Genomic DNA, 19,695 nt, shown 5'->3' on the forward strand with positions numbered 1-19,695 from the left:
TTACTGCATTTATGGCATTTTGCTGTATTTGTTGCATAGCACTAACCTGTGCAATTGATGCCATTTTTTACTTGGAGTCTTTCTTCACTATTTGCGAAATGGTACGCGAGTACTCGGTCAGCGTGTTCGAGGACTTTATTTACGACGGCAAAGCGTGGGTAGCACCTACACAGGTGAGACCCGAACATCGAAATGCGTTGGACCGTTAACTAACAAAAGGCTTATATAGGGGTTCTGGAATGAAAGGCGAATTGGAAAGAAATATGGCGGACAATGCCTATTTACGAGCGGTGTTCAGCTTTAAGATAGTTAATATTGAATCAGCGTTAAATTACTTAATTATGATAGATAGCATGAGGAAGTAAACAAGTCATATAGGCGATAAAATGTGCAATTTCGGATGAAAAAAAATAAATTAAATATATTTTAAAAATAGTCAATTCGGTAAATATGAACAAAAGCCTCTGGTGGATTTGAACATTTGATATGCGGTTCACAAAACCGATACTTTAACCTCTGAGCTATGACAATATTCAACCAAACCGATCGACCGAACTAATTTAACAATTGAAAACAATTAAATTGTCATCTTGTGATGAAGTGTCTTACAAAGTATATGTATAGTAAATGTATAGTAATGTACCTTAATTGTTACTGAAGTGAAAAAATTAATGAGATCAAGTAATGATCTAGCCCTCTAAAACTATTACTCTGTTAAAAATCTATCTAAATAAAATTCTGAAGAAAGTCTGAAATTCCCAATTTACGACCCCTGCATGGATAGAAATTGCACGTAGAGCACACACTGACCAACAACATATTCATTATCAGAAAAATTGTTTGCATAAGTTCATATTACTAAAATACGGTTTGGACTGATCATTGCGCCTCTATGGTTATCAGTTGATAATAAAAGGCCTAATCATATGTGGGACGTTGCATCATTTATATATTATGCATTCTAGTACAGTGACACACTGTTTAAAAGGTTATAAGGTATGAGAAAGTTTATATCAAACTATTGAATATCGTTAAGCAACTTCTAGCAACATTTAGTTGATCGTCACTTAAAAGCCTGTGGTTACTAAATCTTCGAATCCGCCACTTTACCTGTAGCGAATCACGTGCACGTGATGTCACACAGATCAGGAAGTAGGCCTACTGACAAGTTTTTGACTCGCCATGTTGGATTATCATTAAGGTTTGTAATTATTAAATCTCCACATCAAATGGGTTGAAAATATACATAATGAAATAGGATTTCCAAGATATTGAGACTGAAAAACAAAAACAAAACCGTATACTATATATGTTGTCTTTTCAGGGTCAATAAACATGGACCCCGTTCGTAATTGGGCTCAAGATGTGTTACGGTGTCATCTCTGTGAGACCCCTGTCCCCCCTTTATACTGTGACATTTGTAAAAAGCATGTATGTAAAGCGTGTGTAGGGGAACATTTCTCAGATGAATCCACAGAACACAAAGTGGTGCCATTTAAAAGTTTGGGATCCGCTACAACATGTCAAAAACATTCATCAAAAATATGTGAACTATACTGCGAACAATGTGACATTCCTATCTGTTTACAGTGCATTTCCTCTGGAGAGCATGAACAGCACAAAAAAAATAGCATTTTAGAAAATTTTGAAACCAAAAAAGCAGTTTTAAAAAGAGATTTACAAGAATTAGAAGAATCTATTGATCCTAAATACAGAGAGATTGCAATAAACATTTCTGATCAGAAAACTGATCTAAATAAAAATTCACGGAAATTAAAAATAGCTATCGACAAACATGGAGAAGATTTGCACAGAGAAATAGACATCATGATCCAGAAACTAAAATCTGATCTGGATGAAATAGACTCTAAACAACTGGTTGTCTTAACTAAACAAGAAAATGATATAAAACGCACAATTTCTGAAATCACAGGAATCATTTCTGATCTAAAGAAGCAATTGAACTCCAATACTGTCAACATTGTCTCTTCCTACAAATCCAGAAATGCTGAGTTCAGAAGATTGCCACCAAAACTCACGGTTTGCTTGCCAAGTTTTACCGCTCATAAAATTAACAGAGAACAGCTTTATCAGCAGTTTGGTTCTCTGACAGAGTCATCCATCGAAACAGAAGAACATGGCTACACAATGGATTCTCCCAGTGCTGAGTCCTCTCGCCCGGACAGACCGCTCATTGATGTACCATGGATAATCACAGAGATAAACACTGAGCAAAGAGATTTAAAAAGTGTGTCCTGTCTCAGTGATGAAAAGATATGGACGAGTGGTAACGAAAATATCATGAGACTCTATAACCTCCGAGGGGAACTAGTGAAGTCAGTCCAAACCAAGTCAGGGAAGGCGCCATACGACATAGCAGTGACAAGTAGTGGGGATCTTGTTTATACTGATAGAGATGATAGATCTGTTAACATAGTTAAGAAAACACAGATACAGACAGTGATCAGACTACAGGGGTGGATACCTGACAGTGTCTGTAGTTCCTCCTCTGGTGACCTCCTGGTTGTCATGGAAAGCAATGATTTTAATAAAGTAAAAGTCGTACGCTACTCAGGCTCAACAGAAAAGCAATCTATTCAATTAAGTTACAAAGGAAAACCTTTTTTTACTTTATTTGGTATTTCTAATAAATACATATGCGAGAACAGAAACCAAGATATATGTGTGTCAGACAGTAAGGCCGAGTCAGTAATGGTTGTAAGTCAGGCCGGGAAACTCCGATTTACCTACACTGGTCCTCCCTCTACTACCGAGGGATCATTTATTCCACGCGGCATCACAACAGACAGCCAGGGTCGGATCCTAACAGCAGACGCTAACAACCAGTGTATTCACATTATAGATCAAGACGGACAGTTCCTCCGCTACATTGACAACTGTCATTTACAGCGTCCATGGGGTTTATGTGTGGATTCCAGAGACAACCTCTTTGTGGCTGAGAACAACACAAGTAAAGTGAAGAAAATCCAGTATAACCATTGAAAAGAAGTATGGAAAACAGTTTAAATTAACAGGTGTGCATCACATGTATTGAACATATTATATATACTATGAAATGATTAAACAGATGTATATATTAGTATTTATAATTATATAATTATTTACATGTACATTTGCAAATATGCTTCCTTATATGACCCTATAGAGTAACGAAAACGCTCAATTCTGTATGAACTTTTCATGACGTCGCAATGATCTTAGCACGCTCCTACCGTCTGACGGTTATGATGATGATTCTGAGGGATTTTCAATTCTCAAAGATAAACATAAGTAATCAAAAACAATGTTAAAAAGTTCATTGGGATATGAACTTGGTTGGTACATGATAAAATCGGCTAAGAAGCCCTTCAGGCTTCACAGGATTTGATCACGTGACCGACCAAGTTCATCCCGGTGAACTTTTAAACATTGTTGTTTATTTATTAAATATATAAACTGGGATTGTGTACATATTATTGTGCTTAAAAAACATGTTTGATTTCACATTTTTAAATTTAGTATCATATACACAAGTGTTTCATGTAAATTAGCTGTATTGTAGAATATTGAATGGCATTGCATGCATGTTAACAAAATAAAGCTCACTTTATAGAGCTGGTAAGTTTTATTCAACTTATGTTATTCCACGATCATAAATTTGAACTGTTCACTTTAAATCTATTTAAATTCTATGAAAAAAATATTGAAAGTCATTGATTTTTGACGGATCCATATACATGTACCTTGATTAACAAAATTACGGATGCTGTATGGGCAATTATTTAATCATCAGATCTCTCTTAAATTTCCAGAAGTGATCTTAACTTTTATTTTGCAATATACTTGTAATAAGTAAAGTTCTTTAACATGTTAAATTTAGATTAAACTTGGAATATTTTTGTACATTTCCATATTAGGGACCGGAGGTCAATATATTGGTCTTAAAACCATGACAATCCTGTCCTCTTCATTCATTTTCAAAATATGTGTTTTGATCGCAAAAATGGTAAAGAAAACTGTAGTTAATGTTATAGGTGGGTTCAACTTAGACTATTTTCTAATATGTCTAGATTTTTTAAAAAAAAAAACGGTAAAATGCTACAATTTAAAAGATATATTTTATTGCGTTTTAACTGGATTAAAGAATAATAAATGCAAGTAAAAGTAAATAGATTGTAAAATAAATTTTTACTTAAAATTCATAGGCACAATTGTATTCCTGTACCTACATGTACTACATCAACAGGGAAAGTACGTCCCTTATACAACATTCAAACATGTTCAAATGCTTAAAATAGGCTTCATGCTGATATGATAATTACATAGTAATACATGACGTCTCTAAGACCAAAGCAAAAGCTAGAGCTTACTGTGATAAATGACCCCCCCCCCTCTTCCACCCATATATACACAAAATCAGCTCTTTTGGGATGTTACAACTTGTTTCAATTTTGAAATGGCAATATACAACCAGACAAAAACAACACATTATCAAATAACAAATCAATGAATCTTCTAACAAATATACACTGTAAATAGAAAAAATATTCAAAATTAATGCAAAAAGGAAAAAAGAGTCCATCTTTATAATAACACATAAGAATGGCTCAATGTTTTGGTTTTTCAACTCCTATTGGGGTTTTTTTTCTTGTGAGGATGGTAAACGGAGGCATGTATACATGTATTTACATAATACTTAATCCATAAGAATTGCTTCATGTTTTGTTTTGTAATCTTAAGCTGTAACAGTTTTTACCCTGTTAATCCAGTTACACAGTGTATTTTACAGAGGCAGTTTTATACACAATACTTTACACAAGGGGCGGTCTATAGAATACAAAATACAGGGGCAGTTTACAAAATACCACAGGGGCACATTAAAAAATGTCACCGGTTCATACGCGGGCGGTTTGCAGAATACAGGGTCGGTTTAAAGAATACTACATCCACAGCAACATGTCTGGGGATAGTTGGGAGCGTAGCAATGGTGTTCGAATCCGTAAACGTAGAAGTCCGACTCGGTGTTCTTCCACTTGTATAAACACTGAGTGACGGGAACAATCCGAACTTTGTGCCTCTGAAATAAAAACCCAGTGATATTCAGGTTAAAGTAAAAAAAAATTTTTAATAAAACACTGGTGATAACAACCATACATATACAGTATTTGATAAATAAACATTATTGCTGTGAGGTCATATATCACTATAAAGCCATCAAAAATTAATTTATTGGTTCCCAAGCCCTCGTGCATCTGATTAAACATTGTGCATTAATTTTAATTTCCATTTTTATCATTTAATGAATAAAATAAAATTTCTCTAGTGCGCTTACGAATTCTGGAGAAAACAATTCGGATCAAAGACCACATTTTAGATACTCAAGTCACTAAAATACTTGACTTTGAAAAAAACATTACAAACATCGTGCCGATTCAGACTAAATTTTAACAAACTGCAAATGGCTGCCAAATCTATTTAAAAGACGCTGTGTTCTAGTTATTATTGCAACAGCAATGATTTAAGTTTCTTTTTGAGGAAGAATGTCATAAAACTCCAAATGCAAGTCGAAGGAGAGTTCCTGCAGTTCACATCATACTAAAACAATGAAATGCTATAACATGGGGCTTTCTCAGCCTTGGAGCTGTGGTGTTTCCTGAAGAACTTGAGGATTTGCTTATTTCATTTAAATTGAGCTAATAATAAATCTAAGACTGATACATTCAATGCACAGGAACTATTTAATAGCTTTAAAACATTGCCTTTTCTGGATTTTGATCAGAATTGCACCTTGTTAAAATATAAGGAAATATCCAGCATCCCTTTTTTATAAAATTAATGAAAAATATACCAACCCTGGCCGCATCTGTTTTTGAAAATATTGGCCTGAGAACCAAGTGATAAATTGTTTATGGCTTAAAACCATGAAAATTTACCTGCATGAGGATGCGCTCCGTGGGAAATTGGTGATTCTGGATCAGACGCACAGATGCCTCATTGATTTCTCTCTCATGAAAGTGATTGATTGGCCAAACCTAAGGAATAATCACAGCATGTCGCTTATCTACACCAACTTGGGTTTCAAAAGTAATAATGGGCATTAATTTGTGTGGATTTAGTAAAACTTACAATACATAAATCATTATTTTGTAATATTTTGAGTTTAATAATTATGGATATTACAACTATGATCAAGGCAGCAAAATTAGAAATAACAGACGATGTCAGAGAAACAAAACATTGAGCTTTGTTGGCAAAACATGGATACTGGAACAGCAGCCTGTTAAAATATCTACCCTCTGGTTGCTCTCTTCGAATGCAATCTGTCCGGACACGTTCCGGATGAGATGGTCCGGCAGAGGTGTCCGCTCCACGATGTGATCGTTGACGTGGTTCTTCCTGTAACAGCCAGAAATCAAAAGACTTCAACAGAAGTCAACAGTATGTACACACATACATGCATATAATATGTTCATCATACAACTTCAAGTTCAACTAAGGCACATTTTCAATGACTTTCTGCGTCTCTTTTTTTAATACCCGGTAAAAGGTTGATTTAATTTTTTGTGTTAAAACACCTCAAATTAACACAATAAAGGACTTGAGCATAAAGCAGCTGCTATTGTATATAAGTACATTGTATATCTAACTCATTGATTACCAGTTATAACTGTTATTATTACCAGGTAACTGTTAGTTTGATGTAGCACTTCAGGTTTCTATGTCCAGCACATGTTTTACACACCACCATACCATGGCCATGGCATGTGTAACACCTAAAAAAAAGAAACATGGAGGAACTTACTTGTAAAAAACTTTAAAAAAAAAAACAAAAACAAGAGATTCGGGTGCTACATCAGAACCAGCTGTTTTACGAAAACGGGAATTTGCCATCTCCAATTGGAAGCGACATTCCAGGCTCAATTTAAAATAGATAAATTATAAACTCATTAATACTGCTTAAAATATAATTTTACTGCACATTTTAATAATCACACTGATTAACAATAGTGTTGTTAACCTATTTTCAAGTGAGATTTTTCAGAAGTGCACAAAATCAAAACTTATCATAACAGTTCAATAAAATATGTTCAACAGCCTGTTTATTGGATGTAAGGACCCATAAAAGCAAAAATAGTGAGCAGTTTAATCATTATTTTGTTAACTAGTTGCGAGTGAAACATTTGTTTCAACTCATATTTAAAATTGAGCCAAGAATGCCTCTTCCAGAAGGAGACGGCAAATTTCCAGTTTACGTAATGGTGCCGATTCCGACATTTTCCAGGCAAGTAAAATATCAAAGTCATAAAAAAGCCAGGAAAACATCAGATATTACTGACAACAAACCATGTAACAAATGCATATCTTACTACAGGTAACTGTCTTTGTAGATATAGCACATAGAATGGTAAATAAACAACATTATTACCTAATGAAAGGGTTTTTGGTGTTATATTACAGATTTAATATTTTCGTCTATTTTGTATGTGTATACAGGTTTGAAAGTGATCAATTGAACTGCCGGTCAATAGACTGCGATCAATTGGGCCACCAGTCAATAGACTGCGATCTATTGGACCGGCAACGTATTTTAGAAAAAAAGTTAAATTGCTACAAGATTAAAAGATAAGTTTATTATGTTTATTTTACTATTGTTCTTAAAATTTATCATTTAGGTCATCTTAGTATATAATTGATTAACAATGACCTAAATGCATAATGGTATGAACACAAAATACTTAAAACGGAATTAGGTAATAAAACAATTATTTAATGCCTGAACAGTCAATAGAATTTTTTACCTTTGTGCAGGGAACAGCTCAGTTGGCCTTGGGCAATAGATCATACTGAGCTGTTCCCTACACCTCAGGAAAAATATTCGGGTCTATTGACTGCTCAAGCATTAAATAATTGTATAATATAAACTTGATGAGTGTTCAATTAATCTACTTACTCTCTTCGTCCGTCACCATGGCACCAGTGACATCGTTCACGTCGGTGTTCGCCGTCATGGTAACGAGTGGTATGACCACTTCCATGGCAACTACTACATCTGACCTTCAAGTCCCCAAATTAAAGGTCAGGTTGTATTAATTTAATAATAACATCATGTTATTTTTCCTGTATGCAACTTTGTTTCAATTCCAATTTCATTTTCATCCTCTTTTGCCATGAGGCTTATTAACAGTTAAAGAGAAAATCATAATAGGACATTTAATACAACTTTATTGTTCTCTTCCTACTTTCCTGAGGGTTCCATTGTATATAAAATATTTCATAAAGCAGCCAGGCAAAAAAACAATGGATATATCTTGAAGACCGGCACCAACAAAGTACAAATGTAACACATACCCTGCCCCGCCCAAAACATCTGTGGCACCTGACATATCCCGAAGCAAAACAGTCATGACATGGCTGAAAAAAAAATATGACAATATAATTTATTTCTTCAAAATCATGAGCTGATTACTCTTTTATTAAATGCTTCCATTAACAAGTTTATATATACTGAGTCAGACATAAAGAAAAACTAATATATAGTTAATTTCTAAAGGACAAAAGAATACATTTAAAACACACTAACACAGCAAATCCAACTATTCATCTGATTAGAAATATATGTATATGGGTAATACCCATAAACATACCCTGTACCACAATATACCAGTAAATAAATTGATCTTAATTCTAAAGCCCTAAATCTTCGTACCCCAAGAATAGGACTAATAAAAGAAGTCAAACTTCACCATATTATTTTTTCTCTTTAGTTAAGTTGATCCTGAATTGTGGGGCTAAAAGTTCATTGATCTGAAGAGAAGCCAAGATTTAAGCTGACCTTGACAGAAGCGGTGTGGGGCACCTCGAAGCTCTGGTTGTAGTCCTGGAACAGGGAGGGGGGTGAGGCCTGGATGTCCCAGGGTCCAGGGGCTGTGCCATTCTGTGGGCCATCAATCATCTGACCTACAGAGTAAAGGTTAAAGGTTATAAATGTGTGTGCCATCTTATCATCTGACCTACAGAGTAAAGGTCAAAGGTTATTAAAGTGTGTGCCATCTTATCATCTGACCTACAGAGTAAAGGTTAAAGGTTATAATTCTGTGCGCTGTTTTCCATCTGACCTAGAGAGTAAGGGTTCATAAACTAGAATTTAATCACTCTGAAGAAACAATGAGCACATATTATAGAATAGAATCTAGAATCAGTGTTAATTGTCAACAAAATCACACTAACCTTTGAAAGTAAACATTAATCATCTACCAAGCCAAGCTTGTAACACATATATGAATCAGGATTTTGTTTGTTTTTTTCTTCTTAATTTTGTCTTCCATTCATTTTATACAATTCACATTCATTAAGATATACACAACAAACAGATACCTGTGTATGGTTCGTAGGCCCAGCATGTAGACCTGCCCTCTCCATACGTCTCCAGAGTGTACTGTCAACAAATAAGTATTACATACTGTTATCTGCACATGAACACACAGACATAAAGTACAGTATATACTGTGGAACCAGCATTGTTTGTGGGGGACCAATGTTTGTGGCTTTGATGGGTAACCCTTAATTGCACATGAATTTACATCCCCAGGAACCTATACACAATCATTTGTTGAATAGTTATGAAAATTATCCCAATTACACTACCAACCAAAAAATTTGGCTACCCACAAACATTGACCCCCCATTAATAAAAATGATTCCACAGAATGTACCAAACAAACACAGTGAAAGAAGTGAGCAGGCTTACAAACCCCAGCCTCTAACAAAACTTGACAATGCCTCATATTTTGAATGGCAATATATGAACAAACTTAACAAATAATTAAATAAAAGGGGGGATAACTACCAACATTTTATCAAAAGAACATTTCTGACATATAACATACCCATCTATACATTATGTCTATTAGTCTTTGCAGCCTTGTTAAATATAGTTTCTTGAAATTCTTGTTAATGGGTTCAAAGGAATTACACTGAAAAATCTGTTTCAGTTAACATAGTTTTTTCAATACTGTCCAAACTTCTATGCTAAAAATGGGCATATTTATCAAAAATTAATACATATATATATGACACATAGATATCCACATTTACACATTTAATTCTTTAATCCCTTTATCATGTTTATGTGCCTATTAGAGGGATTCAAATTCAGAGATGTTATTAAAACAATGTATGCACGACAAAGCTTGATTTTAGGTGGTTGACTTAGCTCAAATGAGGTACACATGCATGCACAGAAAAAAACTTTGTTATGTCGAAACTAGATGGGCATGTGGGACTGTTTAAAAACTTTGAGGTATCCAAGTATTCGAGATATTAAGGATAAAATACTTAAAAAATGAATGGTTGGGACGACAAATCACTTCAGCATATCCACTGAATTTGAGATATCAGTGTTCGAAATATCAAAGTTCAACTGTACATGTATAAAGGAAGTACTATCATTGCAGAACTGTCATTGACCTTCCTCTAGTTAGGTATCATGTCCGTAGCACCTGGCTAGATAAAACATGTGAAATAAGCTGGTGGATTTTAGATCAAGGAACTTCCAATTGACAGATGTGAATAAATATTTATACATGTTCATACACTAAAACTGAACAAATAAAATTGTGATGATTCATGTTCTATAAAGTATGTGACTATAAAAAATTGCAACAGTGGATTTAAGATTTAAGAACTTCAAGACCTAGATGTAATTAAACTGAATATATATATGAGCACTACTAGAGTTAGCTGCAGGACTGTAGCTCCCGGTCTGAAAAAATTCGGATGGACGACCTGGGAGCTACAGTGCCTCCCATAGTTAAAAACTGAAATTTACGGCGCACAAAAAAATGCGCTAGTTTTGGACTGATTAACTTTATTTTCACACAAATTCTGTAAAAATGATTAGTACCATTAAATTCTTCTTCAGCAAATTTACTACTGACATCGTCACTGAACTTGTCTCAGATTTTCTCTTAACATGATAACCGACCTCGGAAAATGAAGTATGTTAATTTACGTCGAGATCGAGAGTCGCCATTTTTAAATGTAAACAAACTTGCAGCACTTCAATTTACAAGGCTGGTGATGGTGTTTAAAAGACTATCAGAAGTAAGTGAAGTGACGATATCTGTAGTAAAATGTCCGAGGAATTTTTTGGGATCAAATATTTGTACAGAATGTGTTCGTAAATGAGATTAATCAGTCCAAAACTAGCGCATTTTTTTGTGCGCCGTAAATTGCAGTTTTTTACTATGGGAGGCACTGTAGCTCCCAGGTCGTCCATCCGAATTTTTTCAGACCGGGAGCTACAGTCCTGCAGCTATACTAGAGTACATGTACAAGAGTACCAATACTGCACAATCATTTAAATTTGTGGGGGCCAATTATTGTGAATTGCAGATTTTTTGCTTAAATAATATAATGATTCCAAAGTATTCTATATGTAATGTACTCAATAAACCTACATGAAATGCGCTGGTGGATTTGAGATCGAGGAACTTGAGATCCTCAGCAGCTCCTTTACCATAGCAGCAATGTTGTGACACGAAGTTCAGGAGGGATTCCCGGGCATCCTGTTCCGTGATTGTCGGGACGCTGGAACAACCCATGATTTAACAGCTCAATATACTCAGTTACATGTACATGTTGTATCATTACAGTAATTTATTCCCATTAAGTTTATTTACTTGTAAAAAAAAAACTGGTTCATATAACTAAAATATTTCACATCTGATTCACACAATCAACATCTGCATGTAAAAATATTTCAGATTTATCATACATGATACCTATCCTTTACTTCGTACATGTACTTTCATAGGTAACTGTACAGATGCTTAGAGATCTTATTTGCCACTTAATCCTGGATGTATTTTGAACTAAATGCATGAAATTCATATAAAATATATATTCAGGGTAAAACAAGTAAACACATGCAAAGTTTTCAAGGACAGTGAAACCTCTCAATTACATGTAGGTACATCAAAGAATCAAAAACTTTTTTGCTATGAGGGATGGGAATGGTCTAACAAGTTAAACAAGAGGCCAATACATGCAGGCCTTTACAGTCACCTGAGTACCATAGCCCATACACTTTTTAAGGATTCTCAAACATTTACAATGATAGACGAAGACCAACTGCAATAGGCCACTTGAGTGACTCAGGTGACCTAAAAATCAGGGAGGTCATTGAAATCAGCCATGACCTACTTTTGTATGGCTTGTCTTTCCGTAGGGGGCTGTTCTTTGGTCACATCCTCATAGGAGGGGGGTGGTAAAACATCTAAACATAGAAATAAGAGCATTCATGTCAACAAATTATAAACCACTGAATGACGTTAAATTTCCTGTATTTGAATTTACTTTGAATTAGTTCCTGTAATTTTACTTTGAACATTTCAAATTGATATTAAGTTAGTGGCATTCAAACTATATTTAGGGACAAAAAAATTGATACAACTAAGGGATAGAGGATGATTTCCTGCATAAACTTGAAAAATATTTCCTGCATTTTTTTATTTTCAATTTGATATTAATTTAAAAATGTGGTTATTTAATCATGGTGTATATATATGATGATATTATTATACAAGTGGTCAAATAATAAGATAAAAGAGGTTCTTGTCATAGTGCTTATTATAAGACTCGATGGTCGTGGCCATTTTTAGACTATAGCTGTCTACAGAAGAGTTCTGTATAAAAATTTATAGAAAATGTTTGAATTTTAATTTAATCTAAAATATTAGAAATTGTACTTTACTATTAAAATATTATTTTTAATATTTTCCCTTTCTATATAAAAGCTGCAAATCTTTAAAATCATCATTCTGGAAAAGACAAATCAATCTGTTAAAAAAATTTGCTCTTTGCAAACAACCTTGTACATGTACGAGCCTAAAACCATGCTTAAACTTGTGTTAGAACTATTACCATATCACTCCATGATAAACTATGTTCAAACCAAACAAACCCTCCATCAAGATAAACACGTGACAGTTTAACTTGTGGTAGGTGGTGGAGAAAGAGGGTTTAGTCCTGTGTGTGTGGGGGTAGATTACTACTTACTGGCATTAAATCCAACATTGCTGTATCCGCCGATGTTGTCCATTTTCTCCATGGGTGGGGCAGTGGGCTGGGCCTCCTGGCTGTTGGGGTCGTCCATCACGTCCTCCTTGGGCATCTCCCCCGAAAACTTGGGCACTGACCCCGCCGGAGGGGGAGCTCCTCCTGTAAACCAATCAATAATCAATCTTTCAATAACATCCTTTCAATCAATTGCTAATCATTCATTTAATCATTCAATACCTAAAACTCCATGTCAATCAATTAGTATAATCTACATGCATTATTGTATTAATTACCTTTTGTCGATCAACATGATCATTGGATCATCGATATTCATTAATCAAATTCATTTTTCTTTCTTGAATTTTTTTTCTGTGACATTTGTCTAAAATTTGACAGGATCAAGGAGACAAATATTCTTAGACTAATACATAACACTAAACGCAATTTTTATGAAAAAATGTAGAACCCAAAATACCATGCAACCATGAAAACCACACATTCAGATTCACTCCAAAATGTGCATTATTAAATAAATCACATAGCATTTATCATTTAAACAGATTATAGCTAGATACTTGATTCTGTTATACAGTACTAATTAAAAGAAAACCTGACATTCACCTTGCGGTGGGTATGCCCCTGCAGGTGGAGGTCCTCCACCTTGATAGGAGCCACCTGGTGGTGCCCCTGGGTATCCCCCAGATGGTGGTGGCTGTCCTGCCCCGGGGTAACCCCCGGCTGGAGCTGGACCCCCTTGATACCCTCCTTGAGGGGGGTAGGCACCTTGTGGGGGGTAGGCACCCTGTGGGGGGTAGGGTCCCTGTGGGGCGTACCCTCCTCCTTGGGGTTGGTAGCCCCCAGCTCCTGGGACAGGTGCATATCCTCCTTGACCACTGAAATATAGAAATTTTACATTATGAATGTGTATTTACCGGTACATGTACTTAAAAGAGAAGAAACTTTTTCAAATCACCATCTTTGTCTGAAATGTCCTTTTTGAATTTTCATAAATACATAATGTTCAAAATTGTTTTATTTTTATAGCGCACTCATCCTTCTTACATTAAAGAACAAGAATTTAAGTATATTACTAATTCTATCATAAATTTGTTGTTTTAAAGTTTAACAATTAATAGATCAATTTCATGTACTAGATATATGTGCAATTTGAGTATATTTATCAAGAATGCTTTTGTCATCTGAAAATGTCATGCGTAATGTTGCTTTCTTTTCAAATGACCTGTTTATATCAATTGTCTTGTATATCTATGGGCTGTATGTATATTATTCATAAAGCTGATGACAAATAAACATTACAATATTTACATGACTGACAGTGTGTGTATCTTGTGTGTAACATGTGTGTATCATGGTCCATGGATGTTCATTTCTTGATTGCTTAATATAAAAAAAAACACAATTATATAGATCATTTAAGGAAAAAATAACTTAAAATTTTCTATCAAAATTTTGTATGTTTTAGAAGGAAATGCATGGACTCTGACAAAATTGAAAAAAAAAACCTGAAAAAAAAACAATGAGGAAGAAGTCTTTGAGACACTTAATTACAAATGTACATGTCGATAATAAATATGATGAGAAAGGAAATTCATGATGAATAATCCATCTCATGCTCTGAACAATTTCTATATATTTATAATGACACACCAAACCCGGACTCAAACCCAGCCTTGCTTCCCACCCTCATCCCTATTTCCTTCCTTTTAATCCCCCTTGTCTGGTGCTCTACCAACTGACCTATCTGTCATCTGCGATCAAAACAGTCTGACCATCACATTCTTCCCCTATAGATGATATTCAGTCTTGAAGATCAACATCCCAAAGGTTCTCTTCCCAGGCAGGAGTTTAACCTGTCGTTTGAAGGGGATGGTACGTCGCCATCAAATGCGAAGGGATGGGAGAAATAATGAAAGACCATCCCCTTAACAGGTTTAATCCCTCTATAGTTAAGTGCTCTATAACCGCTGAAGTATCTGGCGCTGGAGATCGAATCAGTGTTACATGACCACAGTATTAATTCATCTTCAAAAGTACTGACGTGATGCAATACCTTGACCATGATTTATATCAGAAGCAGTTTTTGTTTGTAAATTAATCAAATTCAGCAGAAAAAAAATTATCCTGCTGACATCCCATATTGTTCATTCTAGCTGAATCACAATCATTTAGTCATTTCAATCCACTTCAATCCATATCAATTAATTACTTAATTAACATGCCCTCCTTTATTTTAATTTCTATAAAAAGTCATTGATATAATAAAAAGTAGAACTACTGGTAAGTAAATTGAAAGTAGAATTTACCATAAGTTAGTTTTTTTTTAAATTTTACTTTGGAAAGGGGCATTGTCATCACATCTTTCTAGGTTAAGCATAGATTTTAATCTATATATATGTAGATCTACTCGATGTAAGTTATTTAGATCCTCGATCTATTGATCTGCATTAATTAAGGACCATGATCCAGAGGACTGAACACAATGTACATGGTCTATAGAGCTTTGACACAATTTGAGCAAAATGACAGTGGGTGCAAAAAAAATATTCATGATAAAAGGGGAGTGCTAAAACCCTGTGTAACAACACCCTACCTTAACAGCGGTGTTTTCTCCGACATTTTTGTTTCCTGTGGACTTCCTCGTGTGTAAGAATTATTTTTATCAAGCAAAGTCATATGACAGTCACATGATTACGCTGCAATTATGGTTCACATGTAAAATTACACACACGAATTAGTAAACATACTTGAAACTTATCGATATCGCGAACCGAAAGAGAAAAGGGGCGGATCTCGACTAGAGGGAACTCGGGTTAAATGTTGGATGTTTACGGGCGATTCGATTGCAAAACAATACACAGTATTACAACATTTATGCAAGTGGATACAATTTAATAATAATGCACGTGAAGAGTGGTAACTTGCATTGTGTCTAAAATTAGATTTGTCTTAGCATCTTCATCCGATGCTGACCATTCAACATGGTCGATGGTCAATCGTCCATTTCCGGTAAGCACTAAAACTATTGCATGGTAATGATTGCGACCTACTATATAGTACTACTGATATTAAAGTACGTCCATACCTCATCTTAGTATCCTCCCACTAAACGGCCTAGATTTGCATCCACTGTTTGTAAACTGACAGGTCTTGTTCGCTGGGCAAAAGTTCACCTGAAATTGGGTCAAATAGTCTGGTTCGCGGCCGCTAGCGTCTCGCTATTCCATCGATAGTAGAACCAGTTAAATTCTTTGAACCGTGAAACGTGAAGGAAGCCCATGCATACGATTTACTATTTACGTACAGGAAACATTAAAGGAAATTAACACTACAGTGAAAGTCAATTATGAAGACTAAACTTACAAGGAAAAGTCTCTTTAACCTTTTAACAATTGGACATTTAGCCTACTCTCCGTTAAATATTGTGAAAAATATCTTTAAAAAAGGTTTTATTTTTAAAAAAGAATTAAATTAAAATTTCTGTGATGTACTATATAAGGTGTGAATTATAAACATAAAATAACCCCCCCCCCCCCAACTGGTAACTTGCTTCGCTTCGATACATACATACCAATTCATTTGGAACAACATGCTAGTTTAATTAAACGATACGAAAATGTGACATTTATATATATAAACTAACTAAGGAAAAACCCAGATGAACCTCATTTATTCCATTCACTCCTTTTTTCAGGTTTTTTTTTTTTTGATTGACTGTCATGTATTGCGAAATGAAAAAAAAAGAGAGAGAGAGAAGTTAATATAGAGGTCGACAATGATAGAGGGATACATAAAAGTGTTGCAATATTGAACACATGTAACTGAGTCATTTGTTGATTTCGGTCCATTGATAGTTGAAAATTTGAAGATCAACCCAGCCTTTTAAAAAAAATTGGGTCAAACCAAACTTTTAAAATTCGTTTGAACACTTAAAACAGCTTATATGAACTTACTAGAAGTGTCACTATAGTTATGTTTCAAAAATTCAACAACCAAATTTCAACGCAATGACCTCATGATTTATTACATTATGCACAAAATGAATTAAAATACATCATGTTAGGTTTTATTTCAGAAAATCTAATTCATGTACCTGTAATAGCCATTGGATATTTTAAAATTCCTATTGATTTTCATCTGAAAATATTATGTTTATGTAAACTATTTATTAATAAGGCATACTGTTCTAAAGATAAGATACATGTAGATAACTTTTACTATGATAGCATGCGAGCTATCATATCGTTCTTTTAAAATGATAAAACTGTATTTATATTGCGTAAATTGTATTTTTTATCATGCAATAATAAAAATTTCAAAAGTGTAGTTACTATATGAATGATATAATTTTAAATTTATTTAAATACATAAATTATGCGTTCTTTATATGAATAAGTTTCATAAACAGCTACTGTTTAGATAAGAAAATAAAACACAGGTCTATTGCTAGTTAAAACATTATTACAAACACATTAAAATACAATAAATAAATAAATGTCAACATTTAGTGTTTCCATAATAAATATTTCGAGATGCCAATATATCTAAATGAAGGGGGGGGGGGGGGGTTGATAATGTAAAAGGCAAATTTTCCAGATACATTTCAGTGAAATTTAATCTATGCAAGGGAAATTGACAAACAAGTCGCGTAACGGAAGAAAGGAGAATTATTTTGAAGCAAAATAACAAAAGAACGACCGCAAGAAAATGTGAGCGTGCTGATGTTCGCCAATATGCTCTGATGTTCGGTCCATCAACGACTAAAAACTGCTTTTCATACAGATATAATTGATACTTTAGACCAAATAAATATTAAATAAGGGGTTCTTTCTGTTGGGAAAAATGTTTAAAGGGGCATGGTCACGATTTTGGTCAAATTCTATTTTTCTGTTTTTATCATTTACAATGCGCGAGAAAATGCATTCTTGATGCTCAAATGATTTGATAGTCAGTTCTAGAGCTAAAAGCTTAAGCAAGATACAGGGTTCACAATTCTTTGTCATGTAAACAATGCACGTGCCTTGTTTTTCTTTACATAGGTTCAATATACCAGTAAAAAATCTTTATCTTTATCATAAACAGTTCCTAACGTCAAACACATTCAGTTTAGGTCTAAAACTCGAATTTTCAGTTCAACATTCAAAATGTAAACAAAAGCTTTGTTTACATTGCAAATAATTGTAAGCTCTGTAACTCGCTTATAACTCAACTTAAAATTGGGTTGCTTATCAAATCATTTCTAACATTATAAATCGAGAGAACAATTTTTGACCCAAATCGGTACTGTGCCCTTTACCTCCATGTTTGAATTGTCCTCTGTCAGTGTCATATTTAGCGACAGGATTTCCCGTTGGGAAGCTCATATTCATGTAATGAAATAAAGCACTCTCTCATCATATAAAAAAGGCCTGAGGCCTGTATCTTTGTCAGCTGCTCATGGTGGCTTCCTTTAACATGCACACTTAATCAGAACATGAGTGTATCATTACTGGTTTAAACAAATATTTTGAATGTATCATCCAACGGACGTTGAACGTATCATTTTTCTTCGATGGTGTGTTGCTAAAATTAATATCGCAGCTACAAGAATGGATTATAGAAACTTTTGCGAATATCAATTTAAAGCTTAGATAACAGGCTATTATTCTGATATTGTATTATTTCGATAGCACACGCCGTTTTAGTTTGTTAAGTGTCCAAACCTCAAAGTTTTCATTTTTGCCCCAAAATGCATTAGAAAATGGCTCAAAATTCTTCATGTTTCAATGGTTTTTAAAAAAAACAAGACTGGTCATAAAAGAGCAACTATATATGTAACTCTACGTTTAACCAAATATTATGAGATTAATATTTGTTTAAGATTGATAATAAAGATCATTTCTTTCCTCAGTGAACGTCTGCTGTCCAGTTAAATGTATCACACGGCACTTGAATGAAATGATTCAAAGCGGTTGTACGGTGTGTAAATGTACTTAAAAAATTCCCTCCATTGAACCTCCAAGAAGCATTAACCCATTCATAGATCCAACTGTGCTGTAATAAAAAAGCATCAAGCTCATTTGAGATTCCAATAGTACCATACACAATAGCCTAACCAAACACACCTTTTATTCATGGACGAGTGAAGAGGTGCGCTTGTTATAGTAAACCATTCCGCTGTACTAAGCAGACTAAAATGTAGATGATCAATTTTTTAACGCAAAGTACATTCAATGTAAATAGATCTAGAGGTCTACACTACCGGGAAAGACACGAATACCGTTTGAATGATATTTTAGACTTGCAAGGAGAAAGGGCAAATCAGAAATTTGACGAAAATTAACAGACGATGATTTGTTAAAAATTTTATGGGAGTCTTATGAAGTCTAAGTGCGACAATATTCCCTATATTGTTAAAACTAAGGAAAGGGAGTGATATGGTTCAAGGTTTAAAGAGGAAGTCTAAAAGTGCATGTTTATGGAAGTTATTTATATGTGAACCCAAATTTATCAAAATTATGAAAAGGAGATATTTCTGCTGAAATTTCATTTGTGGCTTTTCGGATATACATTTACGGATGGCAAGATTCTATAAATTTGGATTTATGTTGGAAATACATGTTTTAACATTTTGTC

The 19,695-nt window shown here is 34.3% G+C and overlaps 2 protein-coding genes across 4 annotated transcripts; one reads left to right on the plus strand and one right to left on the minus strand.

The window, feature by feature from the left end:
• Positions 1–1,100: 1,100 nt before the first annotated feature.
• LOC105342438 (tripartite motif-containing protein 3-like) lies at positions 1,101–3,477 on the plus strand. The gene is made up of 2 exons (XM_066082620.1): positions 1,101–1,201; positions 1,325–3,477. Exon 2 carries the CDS (start codon positions 1,336–1,338, stop codon positions 3,001–3,003), a length of 1,668 nt encoding a protein of 555 aa, XP_065938692.1. The 5' UTR covers positions 1,101–1,201; positions 1,325–1,335; the 3' UTR covers positions 3,004–3,477.
• Positions 3,478–4,104: 627 nt separating this feature from the next.
• LOC105342439 (protein SSUH2 homolog) lies at positions 4,105–16,373 on the minus strand. 3 transcript variants are annotated; one of them, XM_011449383.4, is made up of 13 exons: positions 16,166–16,373; positions 13,684–13,955; positions 13,060–13,221; positions 12,205–12,277; positions 11,460–11,589; positions 9,376–9,436; positions 8,834–8,958; positions 8,350–8,412; positions 7,952–8,055; positions 6,681–6,773; positions 6,294–6,396; positions 5,934–6,032; positions 4,105–5,077 (listed from the first exon to the last, which is right to left on the minus strand). In XM_011449383.4, exons 1-13 carry the CDS (start codon positions 16,168–16,170, stop codon positions 4,931–4,933), a joined length of 1,437 nt encoding a protein of 478 aa, XP_011447685.3. In that variant the 5' UTR covers positions 16,171–16,373; the 3' UTR covers positions 4,105–4,930. The 3 variants fall into 3 exon arrangements, with proteins under 3 accessions (XP_011447685.3, XP_011447684.3, XP_065938693.1); XM_011449382.4 differs by lacking the exon at positions 16,166–16,373 and adding an exon at positions 15,674–15,833; XM_066082621.1 differs by lacking the exon at positions 16,166–16,373 and adding an exon at positions 14,821–14,846.
• Between the last annotated feature and the right edge of the window lie 3,322 nt (positions 16,374–19,695).

This window comes from Magallana gigas, chromosome 4, assembly GCF_963853765.1.
Source record: "Magallana gigas chromosome 4, xbMagGiga1.1, whole genome shotgun sequence".
Taxonomy (NCBI): Eukaryota; Metazoa; Mollusca; class Bivalvia; order Ostreida; family Ostreidae; genus Magallana; species Magallana gigas.